General features: G+C 44.3%; 2 protein-coding genes across 2 annotated transcripts in view; both read right to left on the bottom strand.

Annotated features, from left to right (window-relative positions):
• Positions 1–1,318: 1,318 nt before the first annotated feature.
• On the bottom strand, positions 1,319–6,430 carry LOC116220346 (nicalin-1-like). The gene is made up of 6 exons (XM_031566850.2): positions 6,159–6,430; positions 5,619–5,801; positions 4,482–4,672; positions 3,200–3,344; positions 2,465–2,562; positions 1,319–2,070 (listed from the first exon to the last, which is right to left on the bottom strand). Exons 2-6 carry the CDS (start codon positions 5,779–5,781, stop codon positions 1,918–1,920), a joined length of 750 nt encoding a protein of 249 aa, XP_031422710.1. The 5' UTR covers positions 5,782–5,801; positions 6,159–6,430; the 3' UTR covers positions 1,319–1,917.
• A 3,755-nt stretch (positions 6,431–10,185) lies between these two features.
• The window catches only part of LOC116220235 (protein FAM219A-like), a gene marked incomplete at its 5' end in the record, with an annotated part of 5,006 nt that continues 1,645 nt past the window's right edge, over positions 10,186–13,546 (bottom strand). Inside the window, 3 exon segments of the mRNA XM_031565586.1 lie at positions 10,186–10,938; positions 10,941–11,022; positions 11,831–11,885. Coding sequence (XP_031421446.1) covers positions 10,862–10,938; positions 10,941–11,022; positions 11,831–11,885 — 214 coding nt within the window.

Raw genomic sequence — 13,546 nt, 5'->3', positions numbered from 1 at the left:
GAAGGTGAGAAAGTCAACTGCCGCACGCCCCTACCCCCCCCCCCCCCCCCCCACACTCGTTTTGTCTTTTTAAAGCTGATCTCAGCATGATCCGCGCACGTGGGGTTCCCACACAAAGACGACTGTTAGACTGTACAGGAGGCGAGGGAGGGAGGGAGGGAGGGAGGGAGAGAGAGAGAGAGAGAGAGAGAAAGAGAAAGAAAGCCAAAGAGACAGAGAGGATTGTGATAATTAACGTTCCACATTTAAACTTTGGGCAGAACTGCATCAGATCAGAAAAAACTGCCTTGTCATGACAAAAAAAAATATTAAGCAGGACCGTTACTGAAGGCAGACTGTGAGAAGTTTAAATGATTCTCACACAACTGCTGATGGCAGTACAGATATCTCCGTTAATTAGAAGCTCTCATCGGGCCAGTGTTAACTCCCTGTGAATTAGGTCATTATAAAGACATAAGCCAATTTTTCGACGGGAAATTGCCGAATACCACGGGGAAGAGAGCCGAGCCGAGTCCGTGAGACAGTCATAGATATCTCTAAAGTCATATGCCAACGCAGTCAAGTTGAAAAAATCTAGGGGACTTCATCACCTTTAGAATTGAGCTCCTGATGGGTTCAGTGGATTGTTATGGCAGACAAGAACTAGAGTCACTGTCACATCAGCCTGGCACTGATCTTTCAAACAGTCACTCTGCTTCACTCCCATCTCTTTCCCCAGAGCCCTAAAATAAAAATGCTAATGTTTCAATCCCATCATAATACAATGATAATGATGCTAATTGATGCTAATGATGCGTCTACATGGGGCCCTCAACAGCTTGTCTGTCCTGACAAGTCCAAGTACACAGTGTTGGTTTTGGATGACAGCACCCAGCAGGCTGCAGTCGAGGAGCAGCGAGTCTAACAGACAGAAACATGTTGACTGAGTCAGAGCTACCACTGGGATGGAGCGAGAAGGTCAGCACCACAGATGCAGCCGTCCAGTTAAAGAGAAAAAAATGTCTGTGTGTGTGTGTGTGTGTGAGAGAGTGTGTGTGTGGTGGTGTGTCTGTGTGTGTGTGTGGTGTGTGTGTGTATGTGTGTCTGTGTGTTGTGTGTGTGTGTGTGTGTGTGTGTCTGTGTGTGTGTGTGTGTGTGTGTGTGTTGGAGGACAGGCCTCAGCTGCCTACTGCTCTCAGAGGCACTGTAGCATGAAGCACACAGACACACTAAAGAAGGTTCGTTGGGGGTCATTCATCCTCAGATGACTCTGCCCACTATCTGTCACAGCCTAACCTGGCGTTTATATCAGAGATTCTGCACAGCCTAATCTGGCGCTAATATCAGAGAGTTCCTGCACAGCCTAATCTGGCGCTAATATCAGAGAGTTCCTGCACCGCCTAACCTGGCGCTACTTTCAGAGAGTTCCTGCACAGCCTAACCTGGCGCTTATATCAGAGAGTTCCTGCACAGCCTAACCTGGCGCTTATATCAGATAGTTCCTGCACAGGACAGGGACAGTCACACTCTTTTTATACAGAGGAACCATTTTGTGATTGAATGGATAAAATCAACAAAATGTTGTCATACAGGCAGAGTCCTTTCATTAGTGTGGTGAGCAGACTCTAAGGAAGAGTGTTCATATTGAAAGAAACTTATTTCTTAAAACAGAATTAACAAATTACCTCATGATCCCACTGTGGATTCACTGCCTGCCTGTTTTAGTCTCTTGCACTTCTCAATCCCAAACCCTGGTGTTTTAATCCTCCCTTTAAATACAGTCCTCTTAAATGACCTAGCCCACCTAGTCCATACAGAGAGTACAACCCTCCAAACCCCTTGTGTTTTAATCCTCTCTTTAAACAATTCAATTCAATTCAATTTTATTTATATAGCGCTAAAACAATTAAATTGTCTCATGGTGTTTTAATCCTTCCTTTAAACACAGTTCTCATAACCTAGTCCACTTAGTCGATACACAGAGTACACCCCTCCAGTGCTAACAGAACTTACCGGTGCTAGCCCAAAGGAGTCGTAATGGGCAGTGATGACAATAGTCTGGGGGTCCTCTCCCACTCCAGGCAAAACTCCCTAAACACACAACAGATCAGAAGCTGGATTTCCATCCATTTTTAACACACATTTTGACCATTCGAATAAGACATCTGCATAAAATCTTTTCATACGAATATAAATTCGATTCGCTGGAGAGGGGTTGGATTAACTCCAGTGTCCTTTTTAGTTAATCTAACACAGTTGATGGAAACACTCACTGATTCACATATTGTTTAGCCGAATATTCATGAATACGCATGAAAGAAGCGAACAAGTTATAGAGAAACCAAGCTAGTGGGGCATTCATTCATAACACATTTGCAGCATGTTGTGGTTTCACTCTTGTGGTTGTGGTTGTAATAATGGAGACTGTACTCTAATTAGGGCTTTGCAAGGCTGTGGTAAGGCAGAGAAATGTGCGTTTGCTCACCTCCAGTGTGATGATGGTGTTGTCAGTGAAGGGCTTGATTGGGCTGCTGTTGCTCACTAAAATCTGAAATGCAGTGGCAGTCACCATGCTCCGCAGAACTGACAGAGAAACAGACGGACGGACAGGCGGAGAAAGTAAAAGGGTTTTGCACTGTACTGACTCAGTAGCTGACACTCTTACATCAAGGCACTAACCACCAAACAAATGCAACGTTTGAATTCTGGGCCATAAGCTCTGACAACAAGAAAAACAGTAGCAGCAGGACCCCTCTACAGAACTGAAAGAGAAGGTGAGTGAGAAAGAGAGAGAGAGTAGAGAGAGAGAGAGAGAGAGAGAGAGAAAGAGACAGATAGAGACAGAGAGAGAGCAAGAGACAGACAGACCGAGACAGAGAGAGAGAGAGAGAGATGAGTCTCCCCCTGTCCTATCCTTTTATCTCACTGTCTCATGTCACACCCATCCCCTGAAGGATGACAAAAGGCACATTCTCCATATTACCACCTCCTTGTTATGCTCCTCACTCCTGCCTCTCTACTCTTCCCCACTATCTTTGTGTGCACCAAGAAAGGGCATTTGACAGGCCTCTTTGGAACCGTTTCTTCACAACCGCTTCCCAGTCCTTCACCTCATACAGCCACCTCATGTTGAATCCTTTATCACGACACGTTGAATCCTTTCTCACGAGAGAAAGCAAAAGGTTTCTTTCTGGAATGTTCCATTCAGCACCGTCCTCACCTCTGACCAGGATGGAGGAGGCCCTGGTGGCTGCGTCCTGCTTCACCTCCTCGTACACGTGGAGCAGCTGCTCGTCCTCTGGCACCACGTACAAGGGCATCATGGCGTCCCTCTGCAACACCTCTGCCTCAGTCTCCATAAAGCTCTGTAGGGGAGACAAGGAAGGTTAACACACATGCATCTCCCTGCATGACTGAACAACTACACACACACACACACACACACACACACACAAACACAGATGCATCTCCCCGCATGACTGAACACCTACACACACACACACACAAACACAAACACACAATTACAATCATATGTATAAACATACATAAGACAAGATAGTAAAGCATAGGAACACACACAGTACATACGAAGACAGTATATACAAAATGCCCAGATACATGTTCATGTAGATACAATATATCTATAAACAAGCATACACACTCTTAAGTTAACTCAGAGGAAGTGGTAAACTTCCTAGAGCCCTTTGGGTCCATGGGGATCTTCTGTTAGAAGTTTTACCACTTACTCTGAGTTAATTTACCCAGGTTTGTTTCCAAGTCACATACTTGGAATACTCCCCTGCTAGACAGACTACATCAGAACAGTCAGAATAATTAATAGAAGACTGGGGTACATTCACTGTCAATACAGGGAAACTATCATTCCCAATTCAACATGATCTCTCGCTGATGAAAGAATAAAGAAAAGCACCAGCAGTTGTTTGCTTGGCTGACTATGAGGCTTCTGAAACCAGAGCATTTCTTGAGACCGATGAGATGTTTTGTTATTCATTTCATGTCCTCTCCACAGAGCGACAAACAGAATGAGGTAAGAAGCAAAGCCAGTTTCCACTGCTCTCCAAATCACTAAAGGTTCATGCCCAGGTAATGAAGCAAAGCCAAAAGAGAAATAAAAATAAAGGAAATATATATAATTTAATAGAACCTTACAAACCTATACTCTGAAGCACAACAGAGGTCGAGTAGTAAAACTGCACCACCGTTATAGGAAATGCATAAGCATCTAGATCTGGTGATAGCTAGAAGGTTTTATAAATTACAGTGTAAAAATCAGATATTCACATTATTATTAATGTAATGGGTATTTCTAAAATATATGTTCATTGTTGACTTGGGAACTGATTTTGTGGAGGAACTGATAGCTGGACTTTGGAGAGGAGAATAGGGCTGAATGACTTGTGCTGTTGAACAATGTCTGTCAAATGAACTTGGATGAATATTAGCAGGGCGTTGGATGGGTGATTTTAAGCAGATGGGGTTACCTGTATAACCTCCTGTGGCACAGAAGACAGGTTGCTGGGCAACAGGATCAATACGGCCGCTGCGTTCTGCCTCTGAGCCTCCTCGTAGCGGTCCAGCGTGAAGTCCGGCAGCTTCATGATCACACAGCGCCGCGTCAGGGCCGGGTGGTCAGACGAGCGCGCCTCAGCCATCACTATGGCTCCACGGCAACCTAGGGTCAGAGGTCACAAGAAACGCTGACTCCACGTCTGCATCTGAGGTGTCAATACTCATCAACATATTGCTGTGATTGCCATTGTATTTCTGAATTCAGCAATAATGCTGAATAATATACTCTGAATAAACAACAGACTAAAAGCTACAGAGTTGTGACCCCACATGTCATACAGGATGTACAAGAGTTTAGAGTTTAAGGAGATAGCAGACATTTTCTGTCCAAAGCAAATAGGACGACAATAGATCAAACACAAATATTTGTATTTGTTTCTCGGGCTTTTTTATGTTTTGGGCGGTCAAACATCAAGATTGACCTCTATTTCTGTTCTTGTGGTATTGGACATTTCTGTTCCAGTCCATGAAAGACAGGCTGCCTTTTTTTTAAACAGAATTTTTAATAGTATATAGAAGCAGCCTGTCTAGCAGACAAAAGACCTCATCCATCCACAGACAGCAGCTCATTTCTGGAGAGCAGCCAGCCCTGGTTAGATGAATTCTAAACTCAGCAGCCATTTGGCAGCAGCTCACTGCTGCAGAGAATTACACAGCATTGCTGATGATCACGATCGAGATTACAGCTCGAAAGCACTTAGAGTGATGAGTGATCATTGCAAAAAGCCTTTCCATAGGAATAAAACACTGCTTTAAAACTTCTGAATAGAATGTGCGAAAGTGAGAATAACTGAAATGGTTGGGTTCCTTCAATGTGAAACGTCAGTGGTCATTTCTGTAACATACTGTATCATTTCATAATTCTGAGGGCTTCTTAACTCTCCAGTCTACAGGTGATGACGGTGCATCATGACTTGTACACACCAAGCTGTTTAACGAGCACACCATGGAATGAGTCCATCCCATCAGTCAGGTACTTTATGTGTACATGATTGTTCATGTCACTTAGGGTGTGTGTGTGTGTGTCACAGGCGTGAGGGTCCCAGTACCATGTCTGTCCTGCTGCAGCAGGTACTGTTGCATCCTGAATCCTTTGAACTCATAGGAGGAGACGGCAGACAGTGCAGACGCATGCAGGTGCTGCGCAGTCAGCAGGAGAGACAGTGCAGTCGCAGCCACGGCTCTCAGCCACATGCTCACCACCACCGACATGTTTCCAGAAACCTGCAGACCTGAAGTGAGGAAAGCAACTCAGTGAGGCACCAACAGCCAGCACAGCTTAGAGGTCCATGTGCTTTTCCACCACTTGAGTTAGCATGCATACAGAAAGGGTACACGTTCATGCCTGATTTTTATACCAAGGAGAATTTCTGACTGCATAGATTGGGAAATATACTTTATAGTGTGGTACCTAGTATCCTATGTCCTAAGAGATAAAACACGTATAAAAACTAGACCAAGGAAGACATTTCAGCTGTACCTTCTTCTGATGTCACACGAGGGCAGGATTTGTTCACCACATTGACAATACCACACATTCTTATGGGTAGGAACACAAATACTCACAGCTGACATAAGGCATGACTTACCGGACAGTCTTAACAACTTCTTCCTTTTCCCTTAGAAAAGACAATTTTGAAGATATTTCTGTGTGTTCCCCACTCTTCTCAGCCAGGCTAATCAGGGTGCTGAGGCTCCCACTGAGACCAGCCTACAGGTGCCGTAAGCCCTGACCACCATCTGTCCCTCAGGGGATTAGTCCCGGCTCATCTGGCCTCTCCACCAATCGGCATGCCCATAGCACAGGTAATCGCAATGCCCCATAACCCTATTGGCTAATCACTGGCGTGGAGCTTAAAACTATGACAGACCGGTAGCCTCCTCTGAGGAAATGTCAATGTGTAGGTTTAATTGGTCTAGAATTCAAACACTGATCTGGGAAGAGTCCAGCTCTCGAGCGAGGTTAGGAATTAGAAAAGGAATAAGTTATCCGTGGGCAGTATTTCAATACAAAGGAATTTTACAGAGCAGGAGCTAGGATACAGGAAGCCGTAGCACGAGGCATTCACTTTACAGACAGTTCATGCTGCCTCCATGGTAACAAACAAAAGTGCTGACTATACATTCACACTGTATGTGTGTGTGTGTGTGTGTGTGTGTGTGTGTGTGTGTGTGTGTGTGTGTGTGTGTGTGTAAGAGAAAGAAAGAGGGAGAGACCGAGAGGAAAGCATTTCAGCATACTAAAAATAAAGCATCAGACAAAATGATATAGGTGAAGTCACATGTTCCATATCTTTTATTGTTATGACACTACACAGAACAATAACATCTGTTAAATACTGGTATGGAAATTTTTCACATCTTTACAATCATGATCAATATATCTGCAGAATAAAAAAATGTGTTTCTATATTAAAAGAACAACAAACAAAAAGAAAAAAAAATCTACTCCCTCACTCTACTTAAATAAATTAAATCCAACCAAAACCACGGGCAAATAAATAGACACCCACTACGGAGCTGTACTTAAGGCATTTTCTTAATCAGCAAACTCAAGAGTTATACTGTGAGTGTGACATGGGTGGGTGATTGAGGAAAGATGCATTTAATTCCATTCATTTCTTTTTTTCGTGACACAAAGCAAGGTGACAGAGAAAACAGACAGGAAAAGGGGGGGGGGGGCATCCTCACGTAACAGACAATTCTTAGAAACCCAACCAGAGCACCAGTGAGGTCAAACTGGCCATGCAGTTTATCTTCCCAGGGTCCTGCCATGACTACCAGCCGGAATAAATCACTGGAGAGACAGAGATGGTAGCCTGCAGTGTGACAGAGAGGTCAGGGTTATGTACACCGACTCTGAGGATCAGTTATGACCGTGAGTAGCTCACCACCCACCACCAGCTTGGGACCGCGGCTACTGGCCGGCTTCCCAGATTTGTCCTAAGCCTGGCTGTGGAGGACAAAACGGTATTCTGTTAGGAAACCTGCTCAATGTCTGCAGAGACAACTGATTTTGAACAGAAGTCCACAGATGAGTTTAACATCTGTGAATGTGATAAGACTGTTGAGGCCGCAACTTAACTTCCCATGCAGCTAGTTGAAAAAACAGGGGGAGGGAACTACTGGTGGGGTTAAAAGCAGGGACTTTCCTATCTAGTGCCTCCTTAGTCGTATTAAACAATCACGTCAACTTTACTTGTGGGAGCTTATTTCACAAAATAGTGTTTTTCTATTCCTACAGTTAACAAGGGGATTCTGTCTGTCGAGACGTCACCACACCTTCCTGCATCCAAAACAGTGGACAAAAAGTGATAACTAGAAGTAAAAAAAAAAAAAAAAAACCATGAGAGATGATGATGTACGTAAAACATTCAGCGAAAAGACTGAACATTTTATTCTTCTTTCTGGTACAATTCAATTAACAAATGCAAGGCTACATTCAATTCCAGGCAGCGTGACTCACTCTAACGGCAGCACACGCTCAACTTCACAGCTAAACTGATGTCTTGAGGCTGGAAAAAAAAGAATTTGCATAAGCCATGGAAATGCGTCTCTAGGGTGAACAAACACAGACTGAATGCGCCTGCAAATGATGGAGCCGGACTGAAGTCTCAACTGACGATAATATACTGTAACCCCTGGCTCCCTGACAGTTATAACAAATCATCCATCCTACATATAAAAAAAAAAAAACACACACAAAAGCAAATCAAAAATGCCCTGCACACAACTCAAACGCACAGTGTTGAATATACAAGTATTAGACTAAATGTTCTTAATGCTACTCCCTGTCGCACATCACTTTGAGACGACAATACACAGGCAGGCCTTTCTTCACAACAAGCCTTATTCATACCAGGACATGTAGTTCTAATCGGTTAGCCTAAAGGTTAAGCACAGTAGTGTGATTTAAGAGTGTTCCGAGAGAATTTGAAGTGTGGGGTGACTTTAACAACGTGTAGTGAGTAGTGTGTGCTACAGCGCACTGTGGTAAACTGGCACGGACCCCTCGGTTATTCTCGTCAGTGGCAGATGTTCAGAGTTGGACTCACACTGGCATAATGTCCCGTCCTCTCCAAGAGTACCTCGGGAGCCAGTCTTTTCAAACTGACACTGCTCATTAAGCCATCTTGCTCAATGGAAACACGTTGGTTTGGCTAGAAGGTGGAATTTCACTGCAAGGGTTACGCTCAACTGAGTATGGGCGGAAGGGGGTGGGGTGGCATTGGGACTGACATGGGATGACAACAACTCACCAGACACCACAGCTAGAAACACTTTCCCCCTTATTTTCAGCCAAACAATCCCTTTCATTGCTAAGACTGATACAGTGGTCATGTACAATATTATTAGACAAAATACACGCGCACACACTCAACTCTTCTCATTTAGAGGAGATGAAAGAGTCATTTTTCAGTCTTTGGTTATAAAAGCAAAGAAATGGGTTGTGTGTGACACATAAGGAAGCAATGGCAGCGAGAGGGAAGCAAGTTTATATGTGCTAGCTGTAGCATGCTAGCTTGTGTGGTGTAGCACAATGCAATATGGCAGCTATACACATCAAAGTAGATCCCAGCATAGTCTGGCAACACAGCACAATATACTTTGGCTAATCTAAACTAAAATGTTCTTGGCTTTTTGTAGGGGAATAAATGTTGGAGTTCTACCATGCCATGATTTCTGTGTCATTACACTGTTTGGCACACATGAAAAGAAACTAACCAAAAAAAAAAAAAAAATGTTGAGATATGGCGCATGAGCTGGGGTCAGCTGGAATACATTTGCGATGTCACACTACTGTAATGAACAAAGCAGTTGCTTCATGAACGTCTGTTTCTAGCTGACCTCCCATGATTGACCACATGACGACTGCTGCATGTAACTGTTTACACTTTCAATGTAAAAGAAAAATGAAAAGACTGAAAAATATGAACAAAATAAACAGTGACCATATCACTCAGACCAGAGTCACATACAGAGCAACAGGAAGGGCTGCTTTGTCTTAACACACCTGGCACCGGAGAACAGATTGTGTTTGCTCTCCGTCACACATTTTTTCCTGCTAGAATGAAAACCAATTTGGCTGAAAAGACCTTGCAGTCTCTCAAAACAGATGCGAATCAGATAAAAAGTGACTGAGAGACCTGGAAGAGGGATATGTTTAGAATGTCCTTCAGTATGAGGTCTGGCAGCCATCTTGTTTCATCTGTCTGCTTGGCTGTCTCCTGACTTCTGCCAAGAGTACTGAGGGACAATAACAATCAAGCAAACCAGAGTCCTAGCAATAGACTGGTCACACTGGCATTGACTGGCATCTTCATCCTGATGCCCAAATGAGCTCTGATACCACTAGAAGCAGCAGCATGCTAACAGATAGTAACATTTAATTCCAATAAATAACACTAATTTAAAATTAAAAAAATAAAATAATGAAAAACATGAATAGTTTGTCCATATAATTTCTTATTGACACATGCAGTTTTTCCCTGATCATGGGATACTGGTTTCCCCAAGACTACGGAAATAAAACGAGACACTGTAAACAATAGGGGGACTGATAGAGGAAGTGAACCCGAGTGCGCAGAAATAAGACATGTCTTATCACCTGTTTTGACTTTTTTTTGACTGTTTTGATCATGTTGGCCTTAAACAAACAATCAAAAAAGGTGTGAAATATAACCCTCATTTGCCCTCGCTACAGTTTATCGTACTGTACAAAGTAGCAGTTTGGCGGTAGAGCCCAAAAGCCATCTATGACCCACGAGGCCGAAGCCTCAGGCCGCCTTAACTTGCACTACACACACATTCACCCAAAACAAGCAACGGACAGTGGAGTGAGAGGTTTGCGAACACAGAACATTGAGTGTTTAGTCACTTTGTTTCCTTATTTTTAGTTTTTTTTGTCCCTTTGCTCTGTGCATTTTGTAACCCCAGCAGGTTGTCTAGCACACCCGAACACACACACAAACTCCACTCCCCTCTGAAGATGATGCAAAGACACGCGTCCTACCATAGGAGGAACCAATGACAGTTAGGAACTCGTTTGTGCATTCCCCCCCCCCCCCTATTTTCTCCCTCGTTTTATATTAATTACAGTAATATAACATTTTAACGCATTGCCATTTCAATTCAATTAGTCATCATTCCATTTAGAGAACTCGTAACTCTTATTCGTCTCAAGACCGAGACGAGGGGGTTATGGGTAGAGGGATAAAGATAAGAGGAAGGGAGAGATGAGAAAAGGTTGAGGAGGAGGAAGAGGAGGAGGAGGACGAGGAGGAAGAGGGTGCTACTGGATCTGGCAGGCTGTGGAGGAGGTGGCGGCCTGGCAGCACATGCAGGTGGGGTTGACTGATTTCGGGGGATGAGGTCCAGGTCCTCGTCATCTGGGATCTCGTCCAGCCGGTAGCCATCCTTCAGGAGCTGGATATTCAGGTCCTGGTTTATTTGCTGTGGGGGGTGGGGGGGGGGAGAGGGTGGTGATCAACCTCAGCATTGGGCATCATACAAGGATTGCAGTTACTTCATAGGGAAGTTACAACACAGCGTTCCAAGGAAAGGAAATATCAGAAAAAACGACCGGTGTATGACTACCGCTGTCAGTGGCATGAGATCAAATAGTTAAAGTGAAGTTGTCTGCAGGAAGCGTTGCATTTTGAGGTGTCTAGGGATTGCATGAACTCGAGGGTCTCACGCCGTCAGTCATTTTCAATTTGAATATTCCATCAGCCAAGGAAAAACCTCCAAGACTCCAATGAAAAAAATCCAATGCTCATGGAGTAATTAACTGTGTAATGTGAGAAAAGAACTACATGTGTACATGCTGGGGACGTGCGTGATGATATATAGCAAATACTAGTCTAGCGGGGCCAGACTCGTATGGCAATATGCATCTGGGATAAATTTCGGTGCAAGGTACCTTGAAGTGGGTGGGAGGTTTACTTCAATTAAACGTTCACAGGGTTTTAGACTGAAAGCCATAGACTGCAGGCCAGACCTGTTTGCAGCATAGATTCTGGTGCACTGAAACACCATTTCAACAAGCGGTCCCGATATGTCAACTCTGGCCCTGCAAGACTAAGGTGTGCCGTTATATGTTACGGCATCACTACGGTGCGTTATGATGTTATGAATGCTTAAATGGGGTGCGTTAATGTAATATAACTTGCACTTCACGAGTATCAGCGGCGTGGGGGGTAAAGTAGGGTTAGACGGGTTAGTCAGAACGTGTAAGTACCTGCTCCCTCAGACATCTCACCTCGGCTGAGGAATATCCTGACGAGGAGTATCTGGACATGTCAAAGTCATCATCGCTGAAAGAGGAACAAACATACAGTTAGACGCTAGCAGCTACAAAGAGCATACAAGCACACATACTTTTAAAGGGGCAGATGAAGGAGCACCTTTCATTCTTAATTTTCAGTCGGAGAAACCGTGTTTAATTATTGTTTTCCCAGGTTATAATAACAGGAATCATTTCATGACTGCGTGATGGTGTAACCTCACACTCTCGTCAAACATCTTTTAGGGTGTTCAGGTATCCTGTGCCACAGTGGACTATTATGTTGGCATCGAAAGGCCTGTGTTCACATTGAACAAAACTTTTATGACTGACATTCAAAGTTAATGCATGCCTCCCAACCGGATCTTCCCATGAAATGAACTTCAAGTAATGGTGTGCCTCTCAGGGACAGAGAGGAGAAAAGAGGGGATGAGTGTGGTATATTAATCAGGAACTCCCTGGAGACATTCTCTAACTGAGGCAAACAAGCTCATTTAGATGCTTTCTATACACTGCTCTTGACTAAAGAAAAAAGTAGTTAGGGAATACTTTGCCTTCTCCACAGAAATGTAATAGATACTTATGTATGTGTGCGTGTGTGCGTGTGCGTGTGCGTGTGTGTGTGTGTGTGTGTGTGTGTGTGTGTGTTGTGTGTGCGTGCGTGCGTGTACTTGGGGTGGTGTACGTTCTCAGAGTGTAAAAGCGCGGTTTATCAACAAAAAAAAAAAAAGTACTGTTTATCATTTCGGAGGCCTTCATGTGTTTTGATTTAGAGCAAACCTATGAATGTCCTCTGTCGTGTCCTCTTGTAATCACATGCGTGTATGTTTATATGAAACATATGTATATGTGTGCTCAAAGGAGTGTGTTTCTGTGCAGCAGGAGGGGACTGCGGTGAAGTGAAGTCATGTGATGTGATGTGCACACACGCACGTGTGCGTGTCTGTGTGCCCTGCAGCTGGGGACTGGTGTGAGAGAGGAGTTGGCATTTCAGCTGAATTGATTAATCACAAGAAAACCAGCAGAGGCAATCTGCAGCCTTCTATTGATTCCCCAAGTAATTACAGCTTCATGTTTAATGAAGCTCAACTCATTGGGCTACAACTGGCCTGAAGACTCAACTCCTCGACTCCCTCCTCTACACACACTTGAGCCCTGATGGCCCCTCATCTTAAACCCCGTTCTCCAGTCCTCTAACCCGCACAGACACCCTAGATCATCTGTCTGTGTGTAGCTGAGCCACGGACGCCCACCTCTCCAGAGTGCAATAAGAGTAATCAGACTTCGGTTCGGATGACTCACCGCTTCCCCTAAATACCGTAATGATTGGCAGGCGCCTCTGCCGTCCTCTCACCGCAGGTCTGCAGGCGAGAAGCCACCCGCCATTGAGATGCAAATGGCCGCTGGGCTTTTGTCTCTAAACCGGATTACTTCTGCATTTCAGAACGGCCTGAAAGGTTCAAGTCCGTTTCGTTTTTATTTTCCCAGCCATTCTGAATGAGCACCTGCGCCTCCCGTAGGAGCTGATGAAAGGCCAGGGGGTTGCAAAACACTGCCGTGTGTTAGATTCCAGGCCAAGACCACTGCCCAGACCAGACCAGACCAGACCACACTGGACCAGACTAGATCACACCGGACTCGTATCAGAATGACTGAAGCTTGATTTTTTTTCTTGATTTTTTTTTACATTTT

The sequence above is a fragment of the Clupea harengus genome, chromosome 4, assembly GCF_900700415.2.
Source record: "Clupea harengus chromosome 4, Ch_v2.0.2, whole genome shotgun sequence".
In the NCBI taxonomy this organism is placed as follows: domain Eukaryota; kingdom Metazoa; phylum Chordata; class Actinopteri; order Clupeiformes; family Clupeidae; genus Clupea; species Clupea harengus.
Note: the sequence above shows the minus strand (reverse complement) of the source record. Positions and strands in the feature narration are given on the sequence as shown.

Excerpts from the sequence above, each read along its gene's own strand:
- LOC116220346 (XM_031566850.2), bottom strand. The coding sequence starts at position 5,781 with ATGTCGGTGGTGGTGAGCATGTGGCTGAGAGCCGTGGCTGCGACTGCA. Across the intron at positions 4,673-5,618 it reads GCTGCAGCAGGACAGACATG|GTTGCCGTGGAGCCATAGTG; the intron begins GTACTGGGACCC and ends CTCTGACCCTAG. Across the intron at positions 2,563-3,199 it reads CTCCTCCATCCTGGTCAGAG|TTCTGCGGAGCATGGTGACT; the intron begins GTGAGGACGGTG and ends TTTCTCTGTCAG.